At 37.2% G+C, this 26657-nt stretch overlaps 3 protein-coding genes across 3 annotated transcripts in view; 1 reads left to right on the top strand and 2 right to left on the bottom strand.

Annotated features, from left to right (window-relative positions):
- ZBTB14 (zinc finger and BTB domain containing 14) overlaps positions 1 to 26657 on the bottom strand; it is a 138107-nt gene that overhangs the window by 71595 nt on the left and 39855 nt on the right. Inside the window, exon 4 of the transcript XR_014018350.1 lies at positions 25912 to 26000. The gene's annotated coding sequence lies outside the window, so the exon portion shown is untranslated. The remainder of the gene's footprint in view (positions 1 to 25911; positions 26001 to 26657) is intronic.
- AKAIN1 (A-kinase anchor inhibitor 1) overlaps positions 1 to 26657 on the bottom strand; it is a 139114-nt gene that overhangs the window by 72606 nt on the left and 39851 nt on the right. The window contains exon 4 of the mRNA XM_081263339.1: positions 25912 to 26000. Within this exon, the coding sequence (XP_081119465.1) occupies positions 25912 to 26000 (89 nt within the window). The remainder of the gene's footprint in view (positions 1 to 25911; positions 26001 to 26657) is intronic.
- Positions 17499 to 21440, top strand: LOC308631780 (protein LDOC1-like). Its single transcript, XM_081263263.1, has one exon. It carries the CDS (start codon positions 17761 to 17763, stop codon positions 18157 to 18159), a length of 399 nt encoding a protein of 132 aa, XP_081119389.1. The 5' UTR covers positions 17499 to 17760; the 3' UTR covers positions 18160 to 21440.

The raw sequence follows: 26657 nt of genomic DNA, 5'->3' as shown, positions 1-26657 counted from the left end.
TATAAATGATCCCCCAGAGTGAGCAAGAGATAAAGGGAATATCTTGGACAACATTTATTTAATAATTTTTCCATCCTTTGTCACAACTGCTTTGGTGGTTTCAAATATATTCTGATTAATGCCTTACAGATAGGGCCATGGCTATTCCTTCACATGCCTAAAGAAAATAACTATTTTGAAATCTTGCTGTTCTGAATTGTTTTTTAAAAGAATCATCAGTCAAATCAAAACTGACATTTAGATGAGTTCTCACAAATGCCCATTTCTGTTTAGGCCATCTCTTTTTATAATATCTTCAAATATTATTCTAAAATGATCAAATTTCTACATGTTTAATTTTATGAGTCAACTTGGCAAGACTGTTGGTGACCAGTTATTTGGCCAAACACTGTTGTATGTGCTACTGCAGAGGAATTTTTTTAAAGGTTATTAACATTTACAATTAAATGACTTTAAGCAAAGCAGATTACTCTCCATAACAAAAGTTAGACTTGTCAAAGATTTCAAGAGCAAAACTTGAGTCTTCCTAAAGAAAGAGCTCTGCTGTTTGACTGCAAACATAGAAATTCTGAGTTTTTAGCTTCCACCTAAGGTCTGCAACATCAGCTCTTATATATACTCATCCTATTGTCACTCTTTCTCTAGAGAACCTAATACATTCCTCTTTTATTTCAAAATCTTCCGTCAAGAGTAAAATTTATGGATATGTTTCTATTGGATATTATCTTTCAAATATTTTCTACCAAAAATGTTATAACTTGTAAGAAGCAGGCACATGACTTTTGTTCTTCTTGTGGATCTGCCACCTTCTCCTGGTGTTTTCAAAGGCTTATGAGGAAATATATGGAATGATAGCACACATTTGCCTTGGACAGGGAGAAGGTACATGTACTAAAGCATGTTAAATGTATTACAATAGACGTATGCAGTCAAACCCTATGTGATGTAGGGAAAACAATACTCAAGAGTGTGATGCATAACAGGAAGGGCCTGTTACAAATAAAGAGAGAACGTAATATCTAACTCCACATATTATATTTGTCTGCTTGGGTTGCCATAATATAATACTATAGACTAGGTGGCTTGAACAACAGAAATTTCTTTTCTCATAGTTCTGGAAGCCTGAAGTCCCAGCAAGATGCCATCAGGTTTGGTTCCAATGAGACCTATCTTCCTGGCTTGCAGAGAGCTGCCTTTTCACTGTGTCCTCAGGTGGCCTTCCCTTGTGTGCATTCATACACATAGCGCAACAGAACTCTGCTGTCTCTTCCTCTTCTAATCAGGACATCAGCTCTCTCATATTAAGGTCCTACCCTTATGACCTCATTTAACCTTAATGATCTCCCTAATGAATTTGCCTTCAAATATTGCTATATTAGGGATTTGGAGAGAAGAGGGAACAACATAATCCACAACTAACATTAAGGAAGTAGATGGACAAGAGCAAATAACCCAAAGCAGAATAAAGGGGGGAAAAGATTGGAGCAGAGATAAATTAAATATAGAGAAAAGGAAAAAATAGAATCAATGAAACCAAAAGTTTATTCTTAGGAAAAATCAACAAGAGTAACAAGCTTTAGTTAGACTGAGAGAGAAATAAAAAGAAGCACAAATAATTACAATCAGAAATAAAAAGGGAGACATAAGTGTGGATCTTACAAAAATCAAAAGAATTATAAAAGAATACTATGAATAATTACACCAACAAATTAGATTAGGTTAAATGGACAAATTCCTAGAAGCATGCAAATGACCAAAGCTGACTCAAGAATAAATAGAAAATCTGAATGGACCTACAATTAAACAGAGCAAATCAGTGTTTTAAAGAGTAGAACACAACCTTCCCCCAAAAGAAAAATCCAGGATCAGAAGTCTTCACTAGCAAATTCTACCAAACATTATAAGAATTAACACAAATCCTCTCAAATTCTTCCCAAAAATAGAAAGAGACTTACACTTCTTACCTTATTCCATGAGAAATAAATAAATAGACAAAGATAACACAAGACTGTAGGTCAATGTCTTTTATGTATACAGATGTAAAAAAACCCTTGATGAAATATTAATAAACTGAATCCAGCAGCATATTAAAAGAATTATATATCATGAGCAGTGGGATTTATCCCAGGAATACAAGGGCAGTTCATATAATACATCACATGAATAGAATGAAGTGGAGAATAATCACAAGATCAACTCAACTGATGCAGAAATCCAACATTTTAATGATTGTTTTAAAAAACCTTCAATAAAGTAGGAATAGGAAAACATTGCCTCAAGCTGATAAAGAACATATACTAAAAACCCCACAGTTATCATGATATTTAGTAATGGAACACTAATATTTTACCCAAAGATCAGAAATAAAACATGCTATTGCTGTTATTCTATATAACATTGTACTAGAAGATGTAGCCAGAGCAATTAGGCAAGAAAAAGAAATAAAAGGCATACAAACTAAAAATAAAGAAGTAAAACTATTTGTATTTGCACATGGCATATTGAAAATCTCAAAGAATCCACATATACCAAAAAACCTATCATAGTTAATTAGCAAAGTTAGGTCAACTGGGAAAGTCAGTTATACTTCTGTATACTAGCAATTAACAATCTGAAAAGGAAATTAAGGAAAAAATCTTTTATAATAATATTCAAAACAATCAAATTCATAAGAATAAGTTTAAACAAGATTATAGCACACTGAAAACTATAAAACAATGCTGAAAGAAATTAAAAATCTTTATAAATGGAAGCCATCCTATGCTCTGGATTAGAAGACTTAATATTGTTAAGATGACTCTTCAAAGTGATCTATAGATACAATGCAATCCCTATCAAAATTCCAATAGCTTTTTAAAGCAGAAACAGAAAAGTTAATCCTGAAGTTCATGTTGAGTTCCAAGTGTCCCAAAATAGCCAATATGATATTTAAAAAGAAGAAATTACTTTGTGATTTCAAAAGTTATAGTAGTAAAAATAATGTGTTACCAGCATTCAAATTGAAGTTCAACAGAATAAGATTGAAAGTCTGGAAATAAAACCATATATCTATGACCAGTTGATCTTGACAAATGTGTCAAGATGACTCAATGGGAAATAACATTCTCTTCAACAAATGATAAGGCAACTGGATATTTACATGAAAAAATATATACCACATACAAAACTTAAAACAGATCAACAATATAAATACAAGAACTAAAACAATAGAAGTCTTAGAAGAAAATACAAGAGTAAAGGTTTAGGATATTGGATTTGACTATGGATCCTTAGCTATAACTCTGAAAGCATAAGCAACAAAAATATTGGTCTTCATCAAAATTTAAAACTTCTGTGCAAAAGGCATTATCAATAAAGTGAAGAGACAACATACAAAATAAGAAAAAATATTTTTCAAATTATATATCTGATAAGAGTCTAGAATTGAGAATATAAAAAGAACTGTTATGGTTTAGATCTGAAATGTCCTCTAAAAGTTCAGGTATTGAAGACTTTGTCCCTAGGCAACAATGTTCACAGGTGAATCCTCTGAAAGTTGATTGGACCATGAGGGCTCTGACCTCATCAATGGATTAATTGAGTGATAAATTCATAATTTAATGTACTGTTAAGACATGGTGGAAACTTAGGAGGTAGGGCCTAGTTGGAGGGTGTGAGTCCTTGAGGGCATGATCTTAAAGGCTATACGTTGTCCCCAACCCCATCCTCCCTCTGTCCCTCTCTATCCCTCCCTTTCTCTCTCTTTCTCCTTAACAGCTTCCATTAAGTGAACAATTTTGTGCCACCACCCTCTTTACCCATGATATACACCACAGGTCCAGAAACAATGGAGATAACTGACAAGACTGAACCCTCTGAAATCGTGACCCAAAATAAATCTTTCCTCCTTTAATGTGCTTTTCTCAGGTATTTTGTGATGACAACAGAAAATTAACTAACACAATCTCTAATAAGTCAACAACAAAAAGACAATTCAATAAAAAATTGGCAAAGAATCTGAATAGGGAATCTCTCCAAAGAAGATGTATAAATTGCCAGAAAGCACATACATGAAATGATATCTAGCATAATTTGTCATTAGAGGAATGTAAATCAAACTCATAGTGATGTAACATGTCACCCACTTGAAAGACTATAGTTTGTTTGTTTTGACCTTAATGAAAAATAACAAGTGTTGTGGAAGATGTGGAGAAATTAAAACACTTGTACATTGCTGGTAGAATGTAGAGTGGTTCACCTACTATGAAAAATAATTTGATGGTTCTTCAAACAATAAATGCAAACTTACCACAAAACTAAGCAATTTCACTCCTTTTAATCCATAAAGAATTAAAAATACTCAAAAAAGTATATGTATGCATATGTTCATAGCAGCATTATTTACAAAAGCCACAAGACATAAACTGCCTAAATATCCATCAATTAAAGAATGGATAAACTAATTATGGTATGTATTTATAATATAATATTATATACCCATCAAAAAAAATGAAGTACAGATACATGCCATAAAATGTGAACCTTGTACCTCACTCAAAGGAAGTCAGATACAAAAGATTACATACTATATGTTTCCATTAACACAAAATATATTAGAAAAAGAAAATCCATATATACATAACACAAACTAGTGGCCACTGGGGGAAAGAGGAGGGAGAAAGGTGTGCAAATCCATAATTGGTAGGTTTATTTGGATATAATAAAAATGCACAAATTTCAAATGTCATAAATACCACAGAATTATTCACTTTAAGATGATGAATCTTATGTAAATGTCACCACAATTTTTTAAAACTATGCACCAAAAAAAGAGTTCTTTAATACAATAACCTTGTGTAGATTATTAGATTCCACGAGAATTATCTAAATTCTAAATTCCTGCTTAACATATTTAGCAGCATTATTATATATCAGACACTATGTTAAAAGTTTTATATATTTCCTATTTATCATAAACTATGTTAAAAGTTTTATATCCATTTATCCTTTAAATTTTTTTTTAAAGAGAGAGTGAGAGAGGAGAGAGAGAGAGAGAGAGAGAGAGAGAGAGAGAGAGAATTTTTAATATTTATTTTTTAGTTCTCGGCGGACACAACATCTTTGTTGGTATGTGGTGCTGAGGATCGAACCCGGGCCGCACGCATGCCAGGCGAGCGCGCTACCGCTTGAGCCACATCCCCAGCCCAATCCTTTAAATTTAATACAGTCATGTGCTTCATAATGATGTTTAGATGGATGATGTACTACATATATGATGATATATACCATATAAGATGATATCACCTAACAATGTATTTCTCAGCATGTATCCCAGTTGTTAAGCAACATGACAACTATAACATTCATCACTGCCTTCAACTTAGGGAACAAAAGTCAAGTATAAAGAAGGTAAATTGCTCAAAGCCACACAGACAAGGGAATAGAACTCAGATGATCATTTAGCTATTAATTGAACTTCAATTTAGAAACATAACTAAAGAAACATTAATCCAAAAAGTTTATTGAGTGCCTGTAAAATTTTTGTATCAGTGTATTATAGGTAACACAGATACAAAAATTTTGAAACATATATGGATAAAAATTTTTAATAGGTATGTGCCTTAAATTGTACTTAAATATGCTACATACCACAATTACAAAATCAAAGAATTACTCCAGATAGGGGTAAAGTAGGTAAGTAAGTTTAAAATATAAAATTAATTTAAAGAAGAAAATTAAAAATAATAATAGCTGACATTTATTGAACAGTGCTAGGCAGTGCTCTAAGGGCTTTAAATATATTAATACCTTTACACATTTATTGAACCAATTTTAATGTAATGCTTGCATGTCAAAAATTATGAAGGTGCTATTCATATGACTGAAGTGTGGAAAACACTGGTATAATTGAAAAAATAGCTTTTGAAACCACCTCAAATTTAATTCTGGGTTCTCCCACTTAACAACCGTGACTTGGGCCAAGAAACTAAGGATGGTAACTGTTATGGCTTATATCTCCCATATTAGAGGAAGGTTTAGATTTAAAAATCCATTTATATAGGTACTTATGATACACACAAAAACAAGGCATTATGAGAGCCATCAGAAACAGTAAACAATAGATACAGACTTCAAGGTATTTAAAATTACCAGATATACCATATAAAATAACTAAATGTGAAATGCTTAACACAATGGAAAATATAATAAAAAATGCATCAGAAAAAAATATTATTGAAATTGGCAGACTTTTTAAAAAAATGACTAAATATACTTTTTTTTTAAAGAGAGAAAGAGGAGAGAGAGAGAGAGAGAGAGAGAGAGAGAGAGAGAATTTTTAATATTTATTTTTTAGTTCTCGGCAGACACAACATCTTTGCTGGTATGTGGTGCTGAGGATCGAACCCGGGCCGCACGCATGCGAGGCGAGCGCGCTACCGCTTGAGCCACATCCCCAGCCCAACTAAATATACTTTTAAAAATGAAAATTAAAATATTGAAAATTAAGAATCTGATAGATGGGTTAAACAGAAATTGGAAAGAAAATTAGTGAGATGAATGACAGCTCAAAGAATTTACCCAAAAGCAGCAGAGAAAGAGAAAAGTTTCTGGAAATTATGCAAAATGAAGAGGAAAAAAAGGTTGTGAAAAGAAGATCTGACATACTGTTAATGTGAGTCCCAACAGGAGAGAATGAAGAGGAGCGATGTTCGTTTAATAGCTGGGAAATCTCAGAAGGAACGTCATGAGTTCACAAATACAGAAAGCACAGATATATTAAGCAAACTAGAAAGAAATCTTTCCCACTTTGATGTGAAACCCAAGCCCTGAAGTCAAAGATATTTTAGACAAAGCCAAGAGAGTAAGACAATTAGGCTTATAGGGATTCAGCAAGCTGATTTGAAAGAGCATGTAAAGAGCAAAGACTCAAGTATAGCCAAGGCATTCCTGAAGGAGACAAACAAGACAGAAGACGGCCCACCCTACCAGTTACAAACACTTATTATAAAACTCCATAAATTAAGACTGTTAGGTATTTGTGGAAATATAGGCAAATAGGGAAAAATAGAAAGCCCAGAATTATATATGCTCATACCTAAAAACCTGACATTATGAGAAAGATGGCATAGCAAATCAGGAGCGACATTAATAAATATTGTTGGAAAAAATCACCAATCATAAAGATAAAATAATTAGGTCCCTCTCTCACAAAATAGAATTCCAAATACAGCAAAGACCTAAAATCAAAAGGCAAAACTTTAAAACTTTGAAAAAAGTGAGGAATATTTTTCTGACTTTGGGACTAACTGGGAGAGTTTTTGTTTGTTTGTTTAAACATTTAAAAGTGCTGAGCACAAATAAGATGGATAAATATAGCTAAGACACAGAAATTAAGAAGGAAGATCACAATTTTAGAAAACATACATTCAATCTATGTGTCCCTAAACAAAATTTCTTGTCCAGGTTATATAAAGAACTATTGCAAACTGATAAAAACAACAAAGACCTGCCCAAAACAGGTAAAAACGCATGAACAAGCCTGACATACACACACACACACACACAAAAAAAAAAAAAAAGAAACATGAAAAGTTTATGAAGTAATGAAGAAAATGAACTGAAAATAACCAATTAAATACTATTTTACTCCTACCTCATTGGCAAATTGAAGAGTTCTGAAAATACCAGGTATTGATAAAAGTATACAACCTTTTTAGAAAAAAATGTAGCATTATCTTATAAAGTTTAATATTCATAGATTTTCTAACCTATCAATTTCCACTCCAAAATATATTCCCTATGGAAATTCTTAATATGTACACCAGGAGACACTCACATAACAATCATAACATTGTTTATAACAGCCAAAAGCTGGAGATGATCCAAATGTCTATTATCAAGAAAATAAGCACAAAAACTAAATTATACTCACAGTGGAATCTTTTTAAAAAAATATTTTCAGTTGTAGATGGACACAATACCTTTATTTAAATTATTTATTATTATGTGGTGCCTAGGATCTAACCTACAGCTTCACATATGCCCTCACAGTGGTATCTTACTCGAAGAAAGAAAGAAAGGAAGGAAGGAAGGAAGGAAGGAAGGAAGGAAGAAAGAAAGAAAGAAAGAAAGAAAGAAAGAAAGAAAGAAAGGAAGGAGGGAGGGAGGGAGGGAGGGAGGGAGGGAAGGCAGGAAGGAAGGAAGGAAGGAAGGAAGGAGAGGAAGGAAGGAAGGAAGGAAGGAAGGAAGGAAGGAAGGAAGGAGAGGAAGGAAGGAAGGAAGTGAGTGAGTCAGTTGGTCTGGGCATGGTGGCCCACGCCTGTAATCCCAGCGGCTAGGGAGGTGGAGGCAGGAGGATCACGAATTCAAAGCCAGCCTCAGCAATTTAGCAAGGCCTCAAGCAATTCAGTGGGACTCTGTCTCTAAATAAAATATTAAAAAGGGCTAGGAATGTTGCTCAGTGGTTAAATGCCCCTGGGTTCAATCCCTAGCACAGGGAAAAAAAAAGGAAACAAACTAATGCTACATGACACAACTTCATGGAATCTTGGAAACTGCTGAGGGCCATTACCAAGTAGGAATGACGCATTGAAATTTCCTTGCCAGCATACCCCATGTTAAATGGACTTGCCTTGGAATTTCGCTGTTGACATTGCATGTGTGTTTGAGAAAGGTGACCCTGCTCAAGGACGAGGGTGGATCCAGGATTAGGGTGTATCCTGCAGGTTTGAGGAAGTATCCCGCTCCTTGGGTTTAGGGCATTCCCGGTTTAAGGCAAGTTTAAGGCGTTCCCAGTTTAAGACAATATGGGTTTTGGGAAGTTCGAGGTTGAAGATTATTGCTGCTGGGAATAGGGCGTTCCTGCTGCCTGAGTTCCCCTTGAGTTCTCGTGAGATTCAGAAAGTATTTGGAAAAAAAGCCTCGTGGAGTAGGTGAATTGGGCGGCAGAACTGGGATTTCCCCAGAACGTGTGTAGAGGCCGGTGTGAGTTCGGGAATAAAGAATTGCTGTTTGAGACCTGCAAGGTAGGCGCACCTGCGACCCACCGGCAGGTCAGGCCCAGCAACCTGCGGAGTGGCAGAGCTGCCCCACGCGCCTGCAGTGTAGGCGGACCTGCGACCCACCAGCAGAACAGGTCCAGCGGCCTGCTGAGGGGCAGAGCCGCCCCCTCCCCCCGCACCTGCAAGGTAGGCGGACCTGCGACCCACCGGCGAAACAGGCCCAGAGGCCTGACAGCGTGGTAGACACGTCACACCAATTGGAGTAGGGGCCGAGCAGAGCCAACACCCGCATCCGGATAAGGCCCAACGACCCGAGGGCGTGGTAGTCACGTCACCACAACTGGAGTGGGGGCAGAGCAGAGCCGCCACCCCCGCCCGCAGGGTGGGCAGACCTGTGAACGACCGGCAGAGCAGACCTAGCGGCCCGCCAACGTGGTAGACAGATCACCCCAATTGGAGGAGGATCAGAGCCACTACCTGCCCAGCAAGGGAGATTTTTCAACCATACAAGAGCAATATAAATAAATAGAGGGAAAATTTCAAAAACACAACAGTTTCACCAAGCAGAAAGAAATGCGAGCAGTATAAAAAGACAAGGAAAGAAAGGACCACAAGCAATGCAGGTCAACTCAACTCTAGAAGAGGTAATAGCTGCAACAGATGGAATGTCAGATAAAGAATTCAGGATATACATGCTTCAGATGATCTGGAGTCTCAAGGAAGACATGAGACAGCAAAATAAGACAATGAAAGATCACTTTGACAATGAATTACATAAACAACTCCAAGAAGCAAAAGATCAATTACACAGGGAGATAGAGGTAATAAAAAACAAACAAATAGAAATCCTAGAAAGGCAGGAAGCAATAAACCAACTTGAAAACTCAATTGAGAATACTACCAGCAGAGTAGAACACTTAGAAGATAGAACATCAGACAATGAAGACAAAGTATTTCAACTTGAAAAGAACATAGACAGCGCAGCAAGACTGTTAAGAAACCATGAGCAGAACATCCAAGAAATATGGGATAACATAAAGAGACCAAACTTAAGAGTCATTGGGATACAGGAAGGTATAGAGGTCCAAACCAAAGGAATGAGCAATCTATTCAATGAAATAATACAAGAAAACTTCCCAGACTTGAAGAACGAGACAGAATCCCAAATCCTAGAAGCCTACAAGATGCCGAATGTGCAAAATCATAAGAGATCCACACCTAGACACATTATAATGAAGATGCCCAACATACAGAATAAGGAGAGAATTTTAAAAGCTACAAGAGAAAGGAAGCAGATTACATTTAGGGGTAAACCAATCAGGATAACAGCTGATCTTTCAACACAGACTCTGAAAGCTAGAAGATCCTGGAATAACATATTTCAAACACTGAAAGAAAATGGGTTCCAACCAAGAATCGTGTATCTGGCGAAATTAAGCTTCAGGATGGAAGATGAAATTAAAACCTTCCACGATAAACAAAAGTTAAAAGAATTTGCAGCTAGAAAACCACCTCTTCAAAAAATTCTTGGCAAAACATTACAGGAAGAGGAAATGGAAAATAACAATGAAAACCAACAGAGGGAGGTAGGACAGTAAAGGGGGGAAAATAATCAAAGAGGAAAACAAATCAGGTTTAGTAACATTAATAAACAAATATGGCTGGAAGAACAAACCATATCTCAATAATAACCCTAAATGTTAATGGCTTAAACTCACCAATTAAGAGACACAGGCTAGTTGAATGGATCACAAAACAAGACCCAACAATATGCTGCCTACAGGAGACGCATTTGATAGGAAAAGATATACATAGATTGAAGGTGAAAGGTTGGGAAAAATCATATCACTCATATGGACTGCGGAAACAAGCAGGAGTGTCCATACTCATATCAAATAAAATAGATTTCAAGCCAAAGTTAATCAAAAGGGATAAAGAGGGACACTACATACTGCTCAAGGGAACCATACACCAACAAGACATAACAATCATAAATATATATGCCCCAAACAATGGTGCAGCTACGTTCATCAAGCAAACTCTTCTCAAGTTCAAGAGTCCAATAGACCACCATACAATAATCATGGGAGACTTCAACACACCTCTCTCACCACTGGACAGATCTTCCAAACAAAAGTTGAATAAGGAAACTATAGAACTCAATAACACAATTAACAACCTAGACTTAATTGACATATATAGAATATACCACCCAACATCAACCAGTTACACTTTTGTCTCAGCAGCACATGGATCCTTCTCAAAAATAGATCATATATTATGTCACAGGGCAACTCTTAGACAATATAAAGGAGTAGAGATAATACCATGCATCTTATCTGACCATAATGGAATGAAACTGAAAATCAACGATAAAAGAAGGAAGGAAAAATCATGCATCACTTGGAGAATGAACAATAGGTTACTGAATGATCAATGGGTTTTAGAAGACATCAAGGAGGAAATTAAAAAATTCTTAGAGTTAAATGAAAACACAGACACAACATATCGGAATCTATGGGACACACTGAAAGCAGTTCTAAGAGGAAAATTCATTGCTTGGAGTTCATTCCTTAAAAAACGAAAAAACCAACAAATAAATGATCTCATACTTCATCTCAAAATCCTAGAAAAAGAAGAGCAAAACAACAGCAAAAGAAGTAGAAGGCAAGAAATAATTAAAATCAGAGCTGAAATTAATGAAATCGAAACAAAAGAAACAATTGAAAAAATTGACAAAACTAAAAGTTGGTTCTTTGAAAAAATAAATAAAATCGACAGAACCTTAGCATGCTAACGAAGAGAAGAAGAGGGAGAACTCAAATTACTAGCATACAGGATGAAAAAGGCAATATCACAACAGACACTTCAGAAATACAGAAGATAATCAGAAATTATTTTGAATCCTATACTCCAATAAAATAGAAGATAGTGAAGGCATCGATAAATTTCTTAAGTCATATAATCTGCCCAGATTGAGTCAGGAGGATATAAATTTCTTAAGTCATATAATCTGCCTAGATTGAGTCAGGAGGATATTGACAACCTAAACAGACCAATATCAATTGAGGAAATAGAAGAAACCATCAAAAGATTACCATCTAAGAAAAGCCCAGGACCAGATGGGTATACAGCAGAGTTTTACAAAACCTTTAAAGAGGAACTAATACCAATACTTTTCAAGCTATTTCAGGAAATAGAAAAAGAGGGAGAACTTCCAAATTCATTCTACGAGGCCAACATCACCCTGATTCCTAAACCAGACAAAGACACTTCAAAGAAAGAAAACTACAGACCAATATCTCTAATGAACCTAGATGCAAAAATCCTCAATAAAATTCTGGCAAATCGGATACAAAAACATATCAAAAAAATTGTGCACCATGATCAAGTAGGATTCATCCCTGGGATGCAAGGATGGTTCAATATATGGAAATCAATAAATGTTATTCACCACATCAATAGACTTAAAAATAAGAACCATATGATCATCTGGATAGATGCGGAAAAAGCATTCGACAAAGTACAGCATCCCTTTATGTTCAAAACTCTTGAAAAACTAGGGATAACAGGAACATACCTCAACATTGTAAAAGCAATCTATGCTAAGCCCCAGGCTAGCATCATTCTGAATGGAGAAAAATTGAAGGCATTCCCTCTAAAATCTGGAACAAGACAGGGATGCCCTCTCTCACCACTTCTGTTCAACATAGTTCTCGAAACACTGGCCAGAGCAATTAGACAGATGAAAGAAATTAAAGGCATAAAAATAGGAAAAGAAGAACTTAAATTATCACTATTTGCAGATGACATGATTCTATACCTAGCAGACCCAAAAGGGTCTACAAAGAAACTATTAGAGCTGAGAAATGAATTCAGCAAAGTGGCAGGATATAAAATCAACACGCATAAATCAAAGGCATTCCTGTATATCAGCGACAAACCCTCTGAAATGGAAATGAGGACAACCACTCCATTCACAATATCCTCAAAAATAATAAAATACTTGGGAATCAACCTAACAAAAGAGGTAAAAGACTTATACAATGAAAACTACAGAACCCTAAAGAGAGAAATTGAAGAAGATCTTAGAAGATGGAAAAATATACCCTGTTCATGGATAGGCAGATCTAACATCATCAAAATGGCGATATTACCAAAAGTTCTCTACAGGTTTAATGCAATGCCAATCAAAATCCCAACGGCATTTCTTGTATTAATAGAGAAAGCAATCATGAAATTCATATGGAAAAATAAAAGACCCAGAATAGCAAAAACAATGCTAAGCAGGAAGTGTGAATCAGGTGGTATAGCAATACCAGACTTCAAACTATACTACAGAGCAATAGTAACAAAAACAGCATGGTATTGGTACCAAAACAGGCGGGTGGGCCAATGGTACAGAATAGAGGACACAGAAACCAACCCACAAAACTACAACTTTCTTATATTTGATAAAGGGGCTAAAAGCATGCAATGGAGGAAGGATAGCATCTTCAACAAATGGTGCTGGGAAAACTGGAAATCCATATGCAACAAAATGAAACTGAATCCCTTTCTCTCGCCATGCACAAAAGTTAACTCAAAATGGATCAAGGAGCTTGATATCAAATCAGAGACACGGCATCCGATAGAAGAAAAAGTTGGCTACGACCTACATACTGTGGGGTCGGGCTCCAAATTCATCAATAGGACACCCATAGCACAAGAGTTAACATCTAGAATCAACAAATGGGACTTACTCAAACTAAAAAGTTTTTTCTCAGCAAAAGAAACAATAAGAGAGGTAAATAGGGAGCCTACATCATGGGAACAAATCTTTACTCCTCACACTTCAGATAGAGCCCTAATATCCAGAGTACATAAAGAACTCAAAAAATTAGACAATAAGATAACAAATAACCCAATCAACAAATGGGCCAAGGACCTGAACAGACACTTCTCAGAGGAGGACATACAATCAATCAACAAGTACATGGAAATATGCTCACCATCTCTAGCAGTCAGAGAAATGCAAATCAAAACCACCCTAAGATACCATCTCACTCCAGTAAGATTGGCAGCCATTATGAAGTCAAACAACAACAAGTGCTGGCGAGGATGTAGGGAAAAGGGTACACTTGTACATTGTTGGTGGGACTGCAAATTGGTGCAGCCAATTTGGAAAGCAGTATGGAGATTTCTTGGAAAGCTGGGAATGGAACCACCATTTGACCCAGCTATTCCCCTTCTCGGTCTATTCCCTAAAGACCTAAAAACAGCATGCTACAGGGACAGTGCTACATCGATGTTCATAGCAGCACAATTCAAAATAGCAAGACTGTGGAAGCAACCTAGATGCCCTTCAATAGACGAATGGATTTTTAAAATGTGGCATTTATACACAATGGAGTATTACTCTGCATTAAAAAAATGACAAAATCATAGAATTTGGAGGGAAATGGATGGCATTAGAGCAGATTATGCTAAGTGAAGCTAGCCAAGCCCTAAAAAACAAATGCCAAATGTCTTCTTTGATATAAGGAGAGTAACTAAGAACAGACTAGGGAAGAAGAGCACGAGAAGAAGACCAACATTAAACAAGGATGAGAGGTGGGAGGGAAAGGGAGAGAGAAGGGAAATTGCATGGAAATGGAAGGAGACCCTCAGGGTTATACAAAATTACATACAAGAGGAAGTGAGGGGAAAGGGAAAAATAATACAAGGGGGAGGAATGAATTACAGTAGATGGGGTAGAGAGAGAAGAGGGGAGGGGAGGGGAGGGGAGGGGGGATAGTAGAGGATAGGAAAGGCAGCAGAATACAACAGACATGAGTATGTCAATATGTAAATCAATGGAAGTGTAACTGATGTGATTCTGCAATCTGTATATGGGGTAAAAATGGGAGTTCATAACCCACTTGAATCAAAGTGTGAAATATGATATATCAAGAACTACGTAATGTTTTGAACAACCAACAATTAAAAAAAAAAAAGAATTGCTGTTTGAATCTACAAAGCTGTGAGTGGCTCGTGATCTTGTGCCCAGCCAAGACTGCGGCAGGAAACATACTCTTGAATTAATGCAGCAAGTTGCAAGAGAAGTCTAAAATAATTGTACTATTTTTAAAGCTCAGACATAAGCTATACTAATGTATTATGTATTCTCATATATAGATACACACAAACTATACTTTTTAAAAGAACATATGTAGATATATATACAAAATTATACTTTTTCAAAAGCCAGAAATGATAATGATTAACACAAAGTTCAGGTTAGTGGTTAACTTTACAGGATGATGGAGAGTAACATGATAAGTTCAACAATCAAGGTGTTAATATGAGTCATACATTCAGGAGTGTTTGCTTTATTATTGTGCTTCATAACTTGAAAACATACATTATATCTTTATTAAGCATCTATCATATATTTGGCAACATCTTTTTAGTTGTAGTTGGACACAATACCTTTATTTTATTTATTTATTTTTATGTGGTGCTGAGGATCAAACCCAGGGCCTTGCATGTACTAGGCAAGCTCTCTACCGCTGAGCCACAACCCAGCCTGCAACATTGTTTTTTAAAAAAACAATTTTACAATATATAATTAGTACAAAGGATTTTTTTTTAGTTGTAGATGGATGCAATATTTTTATGTGGTGTTCAGGATGGAACCCAGTGCCTCACATGTGCTAGGCACGCGCTCTGCCACTGAGCCACAACGCCGGCCCCATGTGCCAAAGAATTTATGTGACCATTATTAGTGGCAAGCACACTCTTGAGTATTCTAAGTATGATTTCTAAATTTATATGTAGGTTCATAATTACATATTTCATACTGAGGACAAAGTAAAAGTTCATTTTGGCTTTTAAATTTCAAATAACATTTTAATACTACCTATAGTCCAGATAAGTTCTATAAATTATAATGATACAGTGAATGGTCTTCCTTTATTAAAAAGAATTGAATACAAATGACATGTTATCCTTTCCCTCCGCAAAGAGAATAATTTCTAGCTATTAAAGAATAGACAAACACTAAAAGGTCTTCAGAGTAAGCCTGAGATCTGAAATGCAATCTTATTAAATTCTTCACGCATCTTTCCAGATTTTCAAGATCCCCTTTAGGGCTGACTCTTAAAGGGATGTCCTACTTTCTTAATATATAAATTTTTCTTATGTTAGTAGTATGCTTTGGAAATTTCCTTAACCCAATTCATGACCTGCAGTTTCACCAGAAAATATATTATTTTATGAATAAAAAGTAGGCTCTGTAAAATGTCAAGTAAATAAATTAAAAGCCAGGGCGGGAGTTGTGGCTCAGTGGTACAGTGCTTGCTTCACAAGTGTACTGGCTTTGATCCTCAGCTCTACATATAAATAAAAACAAACAAACAAACAAATGTATTGTGTGGAAAAAAATAATTAATTAAAAACCAGAATTAAAACGGCCATATGCACATAAATGTCCAAAAAAATTCTAGCAGAAAGTTTTCATCTCTCAAAAGCTAAAAATCATCTTTAAAGTAAATTTTTTCAAGAAATACTATTTGCATTTCTGAGCCCCTGAACTACACATTAATATCCCCTCCAATAATTTTCTTCCCAAAATTCCACCATGGGTATTTCTGACAAGAGACGGTCCACAAGGTCAACTTTTGAGTATCTCCTGTTTGAATATAGGAAGACAAAGAACTAGAGTCCTGAACACCTGAGAGTTGGTTCTTGGTAGTCTGTCCAGTAAAATTATAGCTGGTTGTCGTTTAAATTTCTGAATGCAGACACCCCCTACACACACTTTAAAGTTTCTTTACCTAACTCATCACACTGATGGAAAAATTTGAGACTGGCTGGGCGGGAAGAAAGTCAGACAAGCCTTATAACAGTAGAGCCAGTGCTCACTGCCAGCGTCTGCAGTGGTGGCTGGACTGGACCAAATGCCATTACGTTCTTTTTATTAATAGAAACACCGACAGCGTTCAGCTGAATGTATTTTCTTCCCCATCTGCGGTCCCTGCCCACCACTTGAAGCCAAAGTTTATCTTGAAAGATCTGGCACTCTCCCAACGTTCCACTGACTTTTCATCCCCAGCACATTTATATACTACAGAGCGGCCTTTTGAATTAGAAAATCAGCATTAACTTCATAGAATCGGGACGTTTAAATGAGATGGGCACGGAAGGGGCACTCTGTAAATGACAGCAACTCCTTGTGCTTCTGCACAATCTTTCTGGAGTCCCCCAGTCAGAGTGGGAGCCCTGGGAATAGTCTAAGTAAGCACAGAGGGCTTCGCTGGAATTTCCCTCTTGTAGCTGGGAGGCCTTGGGAAAAACAAATAAAACCTCAGAGCAACGAACGAATGTCATAACTATTATGACTACTACGTATCACCGGGCGCAAGCGGGAAACCGCAGCCTCACTCCACTGTGGGACTGCCTTTCCCTTTAAGCATCTGCGGACCCGCCCCGCTTCCGGAGAATGCAGGAAGTAAGAGTACTCCGCCACGCAGTCAGATCCTTCCGCCGAGCGCGGCCCTAGGGCCAAAGGATTCGTTCCCCAGCTCCCCAGATTTCCTCCTCTTGCTCCCGTGCGCTGCTTCCAGCGTCCTCGACTCCCACTTCCCCCTCCACTAGCCCCGGAGACCTTTCCTCGCCGTCCTAAAGCCTAGGCCCGATCTGATTCCGCGGAGTGCATTCCGTGCTGCCGGCAGGACACACCCCCGAGGACTCACTTCCGGCGACGCGGCGGCGGGATCGGAGCCCGGCAGGGAGTGAGGCCTACCGAGGCTTTCCTGGGATGGACGCTTTGGCAGTCATGATGCAGGATCTGCTGACCCAGAACCATGCTCTGCGCAGGGAAAACAACGAGCTCATGGACCAGGTGCGGCGCCTGCTGTGCGAGAAAGCCAACTTGCTGGCCCAGGTGCGTCCGCCCACCTGCCCGGTGGTTTTTCCCGAGACGTTTAACGGCGACCCCGCCCGGCTCCCCGACTTTCTGATCCAAGCAGCATCTTACGTGAACTTCTTCGAGACCAGATTTTCAAATGACACCCTAAAGGTGGCATTTGTAATCAGCCGCCTCTCTGGGCCGGCGGAGGAGTGGGTGGTCCCCTACATCGAGAGGGAGAGCCCCATCCTGGGTCAGTATGAGCGCTTCGTGGACGCGCTGAAGCGGGCCTTTGGTCGCAATGGGTAGGAAACGGTCCGGCCGGGACTCCCGGTGTTGGAGGGACAGCTGCGGCCCGGGGCTAGCCTTGCTCGCACCACGAACCTGGGCCTGCTTGGCTTTGTCTGACAAGTAGCTCTGGGCTCCTGGCCTTGTCTGAAACTTGGGCGCCATCTGTTCTGGCCAGCCCCAATGCCTTTGCACTTCCCAGCAACAACCCAGCTACAACCCAAGTTTGCTGTTCATTAAAGAGGTTATTTGATCTGTAAGAATTTGAATAGACATTCCAGACTTAAGTCGTCCTCTCAGAAGACTGCTTCTGACCGCTTTGAAAAACAGCCAAGAAGGGTCCACACACTGATTTGGATAGCTGAGGCCAAAGAGGCAACTTCTAAGGGTTAGTGTGCCTGGTGACCGAATTTTAACATGTATGTCTGGAACTATATAGTTTTTACACATTTTATTTCACAGAAGCCTTGCAGATGGTGCCTTTTGGTCCAAGAAATCCAGGCACTGGACTAGAACTTACTTAAAAACGTATCCCTCTGTCCCCCGCCATATATATATCTCATACACACACTCACACATAATCTTAACGAATGCGTAAGGCCTAAGACAGTACTTGGTTTTACAGAAGAAACAAAAATGATTAAACAAGATTTGTGTCTTCAGGAACATCATTGTGTTCTGAGGGAAAAAAAAAGAACTCCCATGCATAGGCTAATGTCTTGTTAATGCTTCTTGTACATATTTGATTCTTGTTTTATGACTATTTTATGTTCACTTTTTTTTTTAATGCACACAACTTAGAAATCTAGAAAGAAAACTAATCTTGGGCAGTTTTGTTGTATTTCTGTAGAAGCTGTGTGTAATTCCTAGCAAAATAATGTTAATAATAATAGGTATGGTGGAGTCTTTGAGTTATGTCCACTTGGTTTTATTCCCTTATGCTATATGGAAGAGTATTAGCTCCCTATTTTTGAGTAAAAATCATTTTACATTTGGAGCTGTAGTCATTAAAGACATTACTTTATCTTTAAAGTTTGGTTTGAAATTTTGTGATTCCCTTTAATGAAGCCAAAGAAGGTAAAAAAAAAAGGGGGGGGGAGCGGGGATTTGTTTACTCTTCTTAAGCAAAAGCTTTCTTGAAAGCCTTTAGGGAGGAAAATCCATAGCATTAATTATACTGTATCTTGTCTTTAACCAAATCTTGCAAAATGGCCCTCGATGGATAGACTGTGGATGAAGAAGGTAGGCTCAATGTAATAAGAAGATTTCTAATGAGGAATTCAAGAAGACATTTCCATAAGACTGTAGATCATAAAATGACAAATCCATGAACATTATTTAGGGCTGCTTTCAAGAATGTACCAAATTTGAGTTACTAAGACTTTTCTCAAACTTTTTGGCCCCATGCCTAAAAATTCAACTGGGTCTCCAAAGCTGCCTTCTATGAGGTTGTGGCAGGCTCTGGCCCCTGCCAACAGGGAACAGGACTCGCTCCCCAACTACTCACATGAACTCATGCACCAAAGTACTCTCTTCTCTCCCTGCCCTGATTCTTGCAGTTTTCACTGCAATTTGTCTTTAAGCATATCTTCAGGGATTTCCAGTTTACATTCAAAATTGGGAAACTGATAGAAGATTTGGTCCCCATAAGAGAACCAGGTGAACTGAAGTCCATCTAAGAAAACTGCACAATTTTCTGGACTTTGACTTTTCTAGCTTTTCTTGGTTTATTAATCAAGTAATGATCAGGCAATTCTTAATAGATTAGAGAATTAACTCTAAAGCTAAACAAGCACATTTATTTTTTAAAAATTGCTTTTATTCCCTTTCTGTGCAAGTCATTGAGATTTGACTGTTGGCTAAACAGGCTCATAACATTTTTATTATAGATACCTTAATTTCTTGACAATTAATTGAAGGTAACATGCTGGCAGAGCAGATGACTACTTACACAAATTAGAGATAACCATTAATTCAAGTAAAATTAAATCCTTTTTTTTCCCATTTTGCACAAACTTTGTTATTTGAATAGGATAATTTTGTACTAATGAAACAAGAAGCTAGAGCATTGCAAATAATGTTGCTTTACCAAGAAATAATATATAATTTTAAAACACCAAAATTGAGAGTGGTTTGTACAGTATACACTTTGGCAAAATACCAAATCCTTTGTCTTTTCTTTTTACATGGCCTGGTACTAACAGTCCTTTCCAGTAATTCTCAATATTTAGGCAACATTAGCTTCATGTGGGAACTTATCTAAAACCCCAGTTGCTCAACTGGTATCTGAGAATTTGTACCTCTAACTAAAATTCCTAAGTGATGCTGATAATCACATAAGGATAAATATAAATTAGAAATAAAAAAATACTTTAGGACCGGGGTTGTGGCTCAGTGGCAAAGCGCTTGCCTCGCACATGTGAGGCACTGGATTCTATCCTCAGCACCATATAAAAATAAATAAACAAAGATATTGTATCCGTATATAACTAAATATATTTTTTTTAAAAAAAGAAAGAAAGAAAACCACTTAATTCTCCCCAGTGCAAAAAGAAAGATGTATCTCCCCTACTCTTGCCCTGCCACCAATGAGCAAACAGGTGTGCACACACAGGCACCCTTCCTTTTAAGCCTTCTTTTTTTTCTTCTGTACTTCTGAGAATTGAACTCATTAGACATTACAAGTAGGCAAATGCTCTACCAGTGAACTATGTCCCCCAACTGAGAGTAATTTTTTTCTTTTAAACCTATGATGGCCTTGAACTCAAGATCCTCCCACTTTAGTCTCCAGAGTTGCTGGGATTACAGGTATGTGTAAAACTTCTTAAAAAAAAAAAAAAAAAAAAAGTCTGCGCTTGTTTGAAATGTATGTAAATCCTTCTGAAAGCTAAATTAGCCTCTTGCCAGTTTTACAACCCAGGAATGCTTCCTCAAGAACCTGGTATCCATCCCGTTGAAATTTAAACAAGGAAAAGTACCCCTGGCTCCTGGTTTCTTGGACAGATAGAAGCCTAACTTTGAAGGACACCTGGCTCCAAATTGCAACTCTACCTCCTGTCATAAATACATGAGAAATCTATTTTTCCCTTGAACAATTAACATACACAGATGGTCATTAAAATTACCAATTTAGAATGAACTTTGTGACAAATGGTGCTAATGAGTCCTCTTAGAAACTAGCTATATCATTTGAGAAGTATGTAATCGATTGTATCTGTTTAGCTATATAAAGGGGAGATTTCTGTCTTGGCAATCAGTGAATTGCTTGTAATGTGCATAGCATTCTAGTCTAATGCTTATTCAATAAAAAACAATTTTTTAAAAACTTTCTCTTCTGTCTTTGTATAAAGGTTTTCTGGGTTGGCAAGAGGTTTTGTTTTTAATTATATTTTTCCAACATTAGTTCAGGCTACACTTTGAAACCCACTGAACAGTATGAACAAATGCAGAACTTTACATTTCTCTCTAGAATTTACCTCATTGGTTTCCAGCCTGTTGAATTCTTTTTGAATATTTGCTTCTTTGAATTTTGATTATATTATCCCACTTTATGTCATCTGTAAAACTGATTTAAATTTGTTTTCTGCTTTCTAAATCATTAGTAAGTTCTGGAAAGGGATTGGGATGGTCATTGTAGCATTCAATTTACTTTATTAGTCATTGAACTGCTGAATATCATGTACTGTGCTAAGTGTTGGGCTACAACTATGAACAAGACCATCCTCACTCTAGTAGCTTACTAGGCAAAGAAAGGCCACTATAATACATTATGCTGCAACATGCTGCAGTAGGGAGATAGGAAGAGTGTTGGGGTTCAGATGTGGCTTCTTAGGAAAGTTGGCAACACTGTCATCCAAAGGATGAGTAGGAACAAGGTGAAGGAGAAAAATGGTGGTAGAGGCAAAGGAATAGTGTTTACAGACACCCAGAAGTATGAGACTATGGTATGTATAGATAACTGCAAATATATAGGTCATTGTAGTTGGAGCAGAGTAATGGGGAAGGATTGGCAAATAGGCAGAAACCAGATTGCTGTGCTTAAGTACAATTTCAACCACCAATTGCACACAACCAATTGCACCATCATCTGGCTTACGTTTCTATTTGATCTGTGTATACTTCATCATTTAGTTATGTAAAACAGGTACACTGGGCATCTATCAAATCTCCTGTGCTGGTAATTCTACAGGAGCAAATGAAGGTAGCTTGACAGGCATATTTATTATTAAATTTATGTTTATTCCTGGTAATCACTTTCTCAGAAAAAAAAAAATTTAACACAAATCATCTATACAATAGTCCATTCTAAAAGGTGCATAAATTCTTAACAGAGCTGAGGATTAAAGGAGTCTCTTTAATTTCTGGCATACTTAAGTGTATTTTGTTTTGCATTGTTTTATTATTGTTTATTGTTTATATTACACTATGGACAGTTTCTGTCAGTGCCTCAGTATGAATTTCCTTTGAGCTAAGACAGAAATACATTGTTTCCAGAAATACTCCCAGTCCTCTTTATTAATACTGGACTCCGATTCTTCCTATATATGTTTCCTGTTTTTGAAGAGCATGAAAAACTATCAAAATAATAATAACTATCAAAAAGAATTCTGCCTTATAGCATCAACTAAATCATACATTGGGTCTTTGGGTCTATCCTTTCCTCATTGAAAGACATACTTGAAAGTTTTTTTGTAAACCTTAACTTAGTTCATATAAAATGCAATCCAAGCCAAAAGTCAACTAAGGTAAGGGTATAGAAAGGGAATCCAACAACTGAATAAGGATTCTACCTGGACTATACACCCCACAAAAGAGTTGGGAGAAATGTTTACAATTAGAGGACACAGGCATCGAAATAATGAGAATCTTGTCCCTAGGACAGAGTATTAGGGTTATCCCAAGAAACAGAAGAGAGATTTATTATTGGAGTTGGCTAGCATCATTACGAAGGCCCTTATGGCCTGTTGTTTGCAAGCCGGAGATCCAGGAAAGCTGGTGGTTCAATTCAGCCCAAGTCCAGTGGCCCAAGAACATGTATGGAGCCACCGCTAGGGCTGATGGCCTTGAGAGGTGGATTCTGAAAATATGGAGCTAGAATATTAGCTCTGAACTCCCTACCTCTAAGCTGTGCACATACACTGTGTGAGAGAGAGAGATAAAAGATCAGAAGTTACATATTTAAGTATCTAAAAATGCAGCATTGGCTTAATGGGGACAAACAGTAGGGGGTACAGGCTTTGTAATTAGAAACTAGAAGGCTAGTCATGATCATGTGGTGGCAAAACAATGGATCACAATTTCACATGTGCCATGTCTTGGAAGGCACATGATAGGAACATAGGATTGGCAAAAATGGTAAGAAAAATACAAAATATTAATGTTCACTGTCTCCCTTTTGACCACTCTTAAAAAGACAAACTGAGGCTAGGGTAAGTCTACGAGTTGAAAGGAATCAAGACTATGCTAAGGAAGCTTACTCTCTAACTTGCAGTCTGATTTGACTAAAATCCCTGTATCTAAGCCTTGAAAGACTGAAGAATGTAAGTGTTCCTATCCCCAAACTGAAGTGGTTATCAATAGTGACCACAAGAAGATAATCTCTGAGATTACCTCCTTCACATAATTACATGTTGGGGAGGGGGCAGGGCCTAAGCGTTTATTTAACTCATGAATCTGTGGGTCATGTGATTGGTTCGTCTAGTCTTGGCTGGACTCTTCTCTGATCTTGGCTGGGCTTCTGCATTTCTAGGGTCATCTGCTGGACTACTAGTCCAGGTGACCTTGACTGAGACAAGTGGACCACTCAGTTCTGCTTCACTGTCTCATCCTTCAACAGAGCAGCCCAGAAATGCTTCCATATTTAAAAGAGAGGAGCAAAAAAGTAAAGAATAACCTGCAAGCATTTCTCTGTGTCATGTTTATTAATCCTCATTGCCCACAGCAAGTCACATGGCTAAGCCTAAGGTCAAGGAATGTGGCAGGAGGCAACTCATACCAGCCCATTTGAGTTTATTGGTGAATTTTCAGGAATTTGGCAAACTGATTGTAAGACAGATATTGTTTAAAATTAAATTACACACTCATAATTAAACAAAATTATATTAAAATTAAAATGAAATTATATTAAAACAAAAGGAAAATACTTAAAATTCATGACTTCCTGATTATTTTACTACATCTTTTCTGTGGTCTGTCCTCCTAAGGTTGTTGTGTATTGTACCTGCTGGAAACATGACATCGTGTTTCAATTGTATTGTACTAGCAGCATCAGTCATCCTAGAAGTGTTGACACCAGGTCTAGTCAAGCTTTCAGATGACTGTAGTTCCAAGCCAATATTCTAACTGAATCTCACAAAGGACCCTGGGCCAGAGACAGCCAGCTAAACTGCTCCTGAATTCCTGGCCCACAGGAATAGTAAAATCATGCATTTATTTTTATTTTAAGCCAGGAAGCTTTGAGATGATTTTTTATGCAGCAATAGATAACTGACAAGCATTATCAAGTTGATACAATACAGATGGGGAAAAGTAATTAGGATGCATCCAGATGAGAAGGTGTTTGTCAGTCCAAGGACGTGAGGGAGGAGGAAAGGATGAAGGGAGTAGTTCTTCTAGACTTCCTTTTCCTGGTGGGTATGGTTGGGGGACACGCTTTCTGGGTCCTTGCACAGTTGGTCCTCTGTGTTGTCACTGTGCCAACAGCTTCAACTACATCTGTCCTAACTAACTCCCTGCCAGTCCATTGCTCACATTGGTCTTGTCTACTTCTTTAAAAGTTTGCACAAATAGTTCACCTGGAGAGACTCAGATGTCTATTTTTAGCCTAGAATATTAGTAAGAGACAAATAAGGGAATATTGAAAATTAGTAAGAGACAGACCCATTCTTCACCTTGATACAGGAATAGCATTGTCATTTTGATGATATATTGTGTACATCTCACATTCTCTCACTGGACTTTGTTGTTCAAAGCCAGCTCTTTGCTAGGTGACCATAAATGTCTGCATCAAAAATTAAAACAAGTAGGATTTCCAGTTGTTTTAAAGATGAGAAAAGAATAGGTTGATAGAGATATTTTCCATCTTAAAAAGTCTTCTTGAAAATGAAACAAAAATGTATTTAAAGTCATGAAAAATGCATTGACTGGTCTTTAAAATTCAAGCAAGCACAAAAAGCAGGCTAATTAAAGAAGACAAGCTAAAAGCCCCCCCCCCAAAAAAAGACATGAAGCTTGACTAATAAGCATGTTTAAAATAAATAATGTATTGTCATGAGTTATTGATGATTTTACATCTTCTGAGTGCTGAAAAAAAATGTAACAAGGAATGATTTGTAAGAGGTCATCAAGAGCAAATAAGAATGCAACCAGTACCTTGCTTATCTTGCCACTGATTAAAGTTGTAAAAAGGAGATATATAAGCAGAGGGGAAAAAAGAGAAGTGGTAATAGAGGTCCTTACTTGATGAATAGTGTCACAGCAAAACTCATGTCCATTCAGCAACTGAGAATGTGACCTTACATGAAATATGGGATCTTTGCAGAAGTAGTTGGTTAAGATGAAGTCATGTCAAATTCGTTCTAAATCCAATATGACTTGTGTCCTTGTGAGAGGAGGAGAGGATGCAGAGAAACCCAGAGACATAAAGGAAATAAAGCCACGTGACCTCAGAGGCAGGGACTGAGTGATGTAGTTTCAAGCCCAGGAAGACAAATGTTGCCAGCCACCACCAGAAACTAAGACAGGCATGCACAGATTTTGGAAACGTTGCCTTACCGACACCTTGGTTTCAGCCTCCAGAATGGTGAGAGAATCTTATTTCTGTTGTTTTGAATTGCCGAGTTTTGGGCTTTGTTACTGCAGTCCTGAAAAAATAATATACAGGTCAAAAAATGAAAATATTTTAAATCAGTATTTAATTTCAGAAAGTAAATGATGCCTTAGATGCCTTAAAGTTAAAAAAAAATGGAACGATTACAATAACAAGAACCATGATTTCTAACTCAAATATTGAATTTAATATTTACTTTTGCTCTAATCAGTGAGCAACATATCACTGTCATCTATTTGAATATCAGTTATGTTCAATAAGTATCCAGTAATTATTAGAAGTAATAGTACAGCTAATAGAAGACTAAGAATACTAAGAACTGGGGTTGCTAAAAAGGTGAATTTTATAAATTACAAGCTTCAAGTAACTTCACTTGTTAGGAAAATTTAACAAATAACCAAAGAACCCAGTGCAATAAAAGAAGATATATTAAGTACAGTCAGACTGAACTGTAGTAAAGGGTTGAAAACGAAGACAAATACTAATGGTTCTGAAGCATCAAGAGAGAGAATGGGGAGAAATGACTGACCAGGAAATCAAGGCACTTAGTGGGGACAAAAACAATATCTGAAAGTAAGTGAGGCCATGCTAAAGAAATCTGAGTGGGGATAAACATATTCAAACACATCTCTTTTTTAGAGATAAATTGTTCCAGATGCTGGGCAATATTAGCAAATGTTCCCTTTCTGCT

The sequence above is a fragment of the Spermophilus citellus genome, assembly GCF_964194105.1.
Source record: "Spermophilus citellus genome assembly, chromosome: 12".
In the NCBI taxonomy this organism is placed as follows: Eukaryota; Metazoa; Chordata; class Mammalia; order Rodentia; family Sciuridae; genus Spermophilus; species Spermophilus citellus.
Note: the sequence above shows the minus strand (reverse complement) of the source record. Positions and strands in the feature narration are given on the sequence as shown.

Excerpts from the sequence above, each read along its gene's own strand:
- LOC308631780 (XM_081263263.1), top strand. The coding sequence starts at position 17,761 with ATGGACGCTTTGGCAGTCATGATGCAGGATCTGCTGACCCAGAACCAT.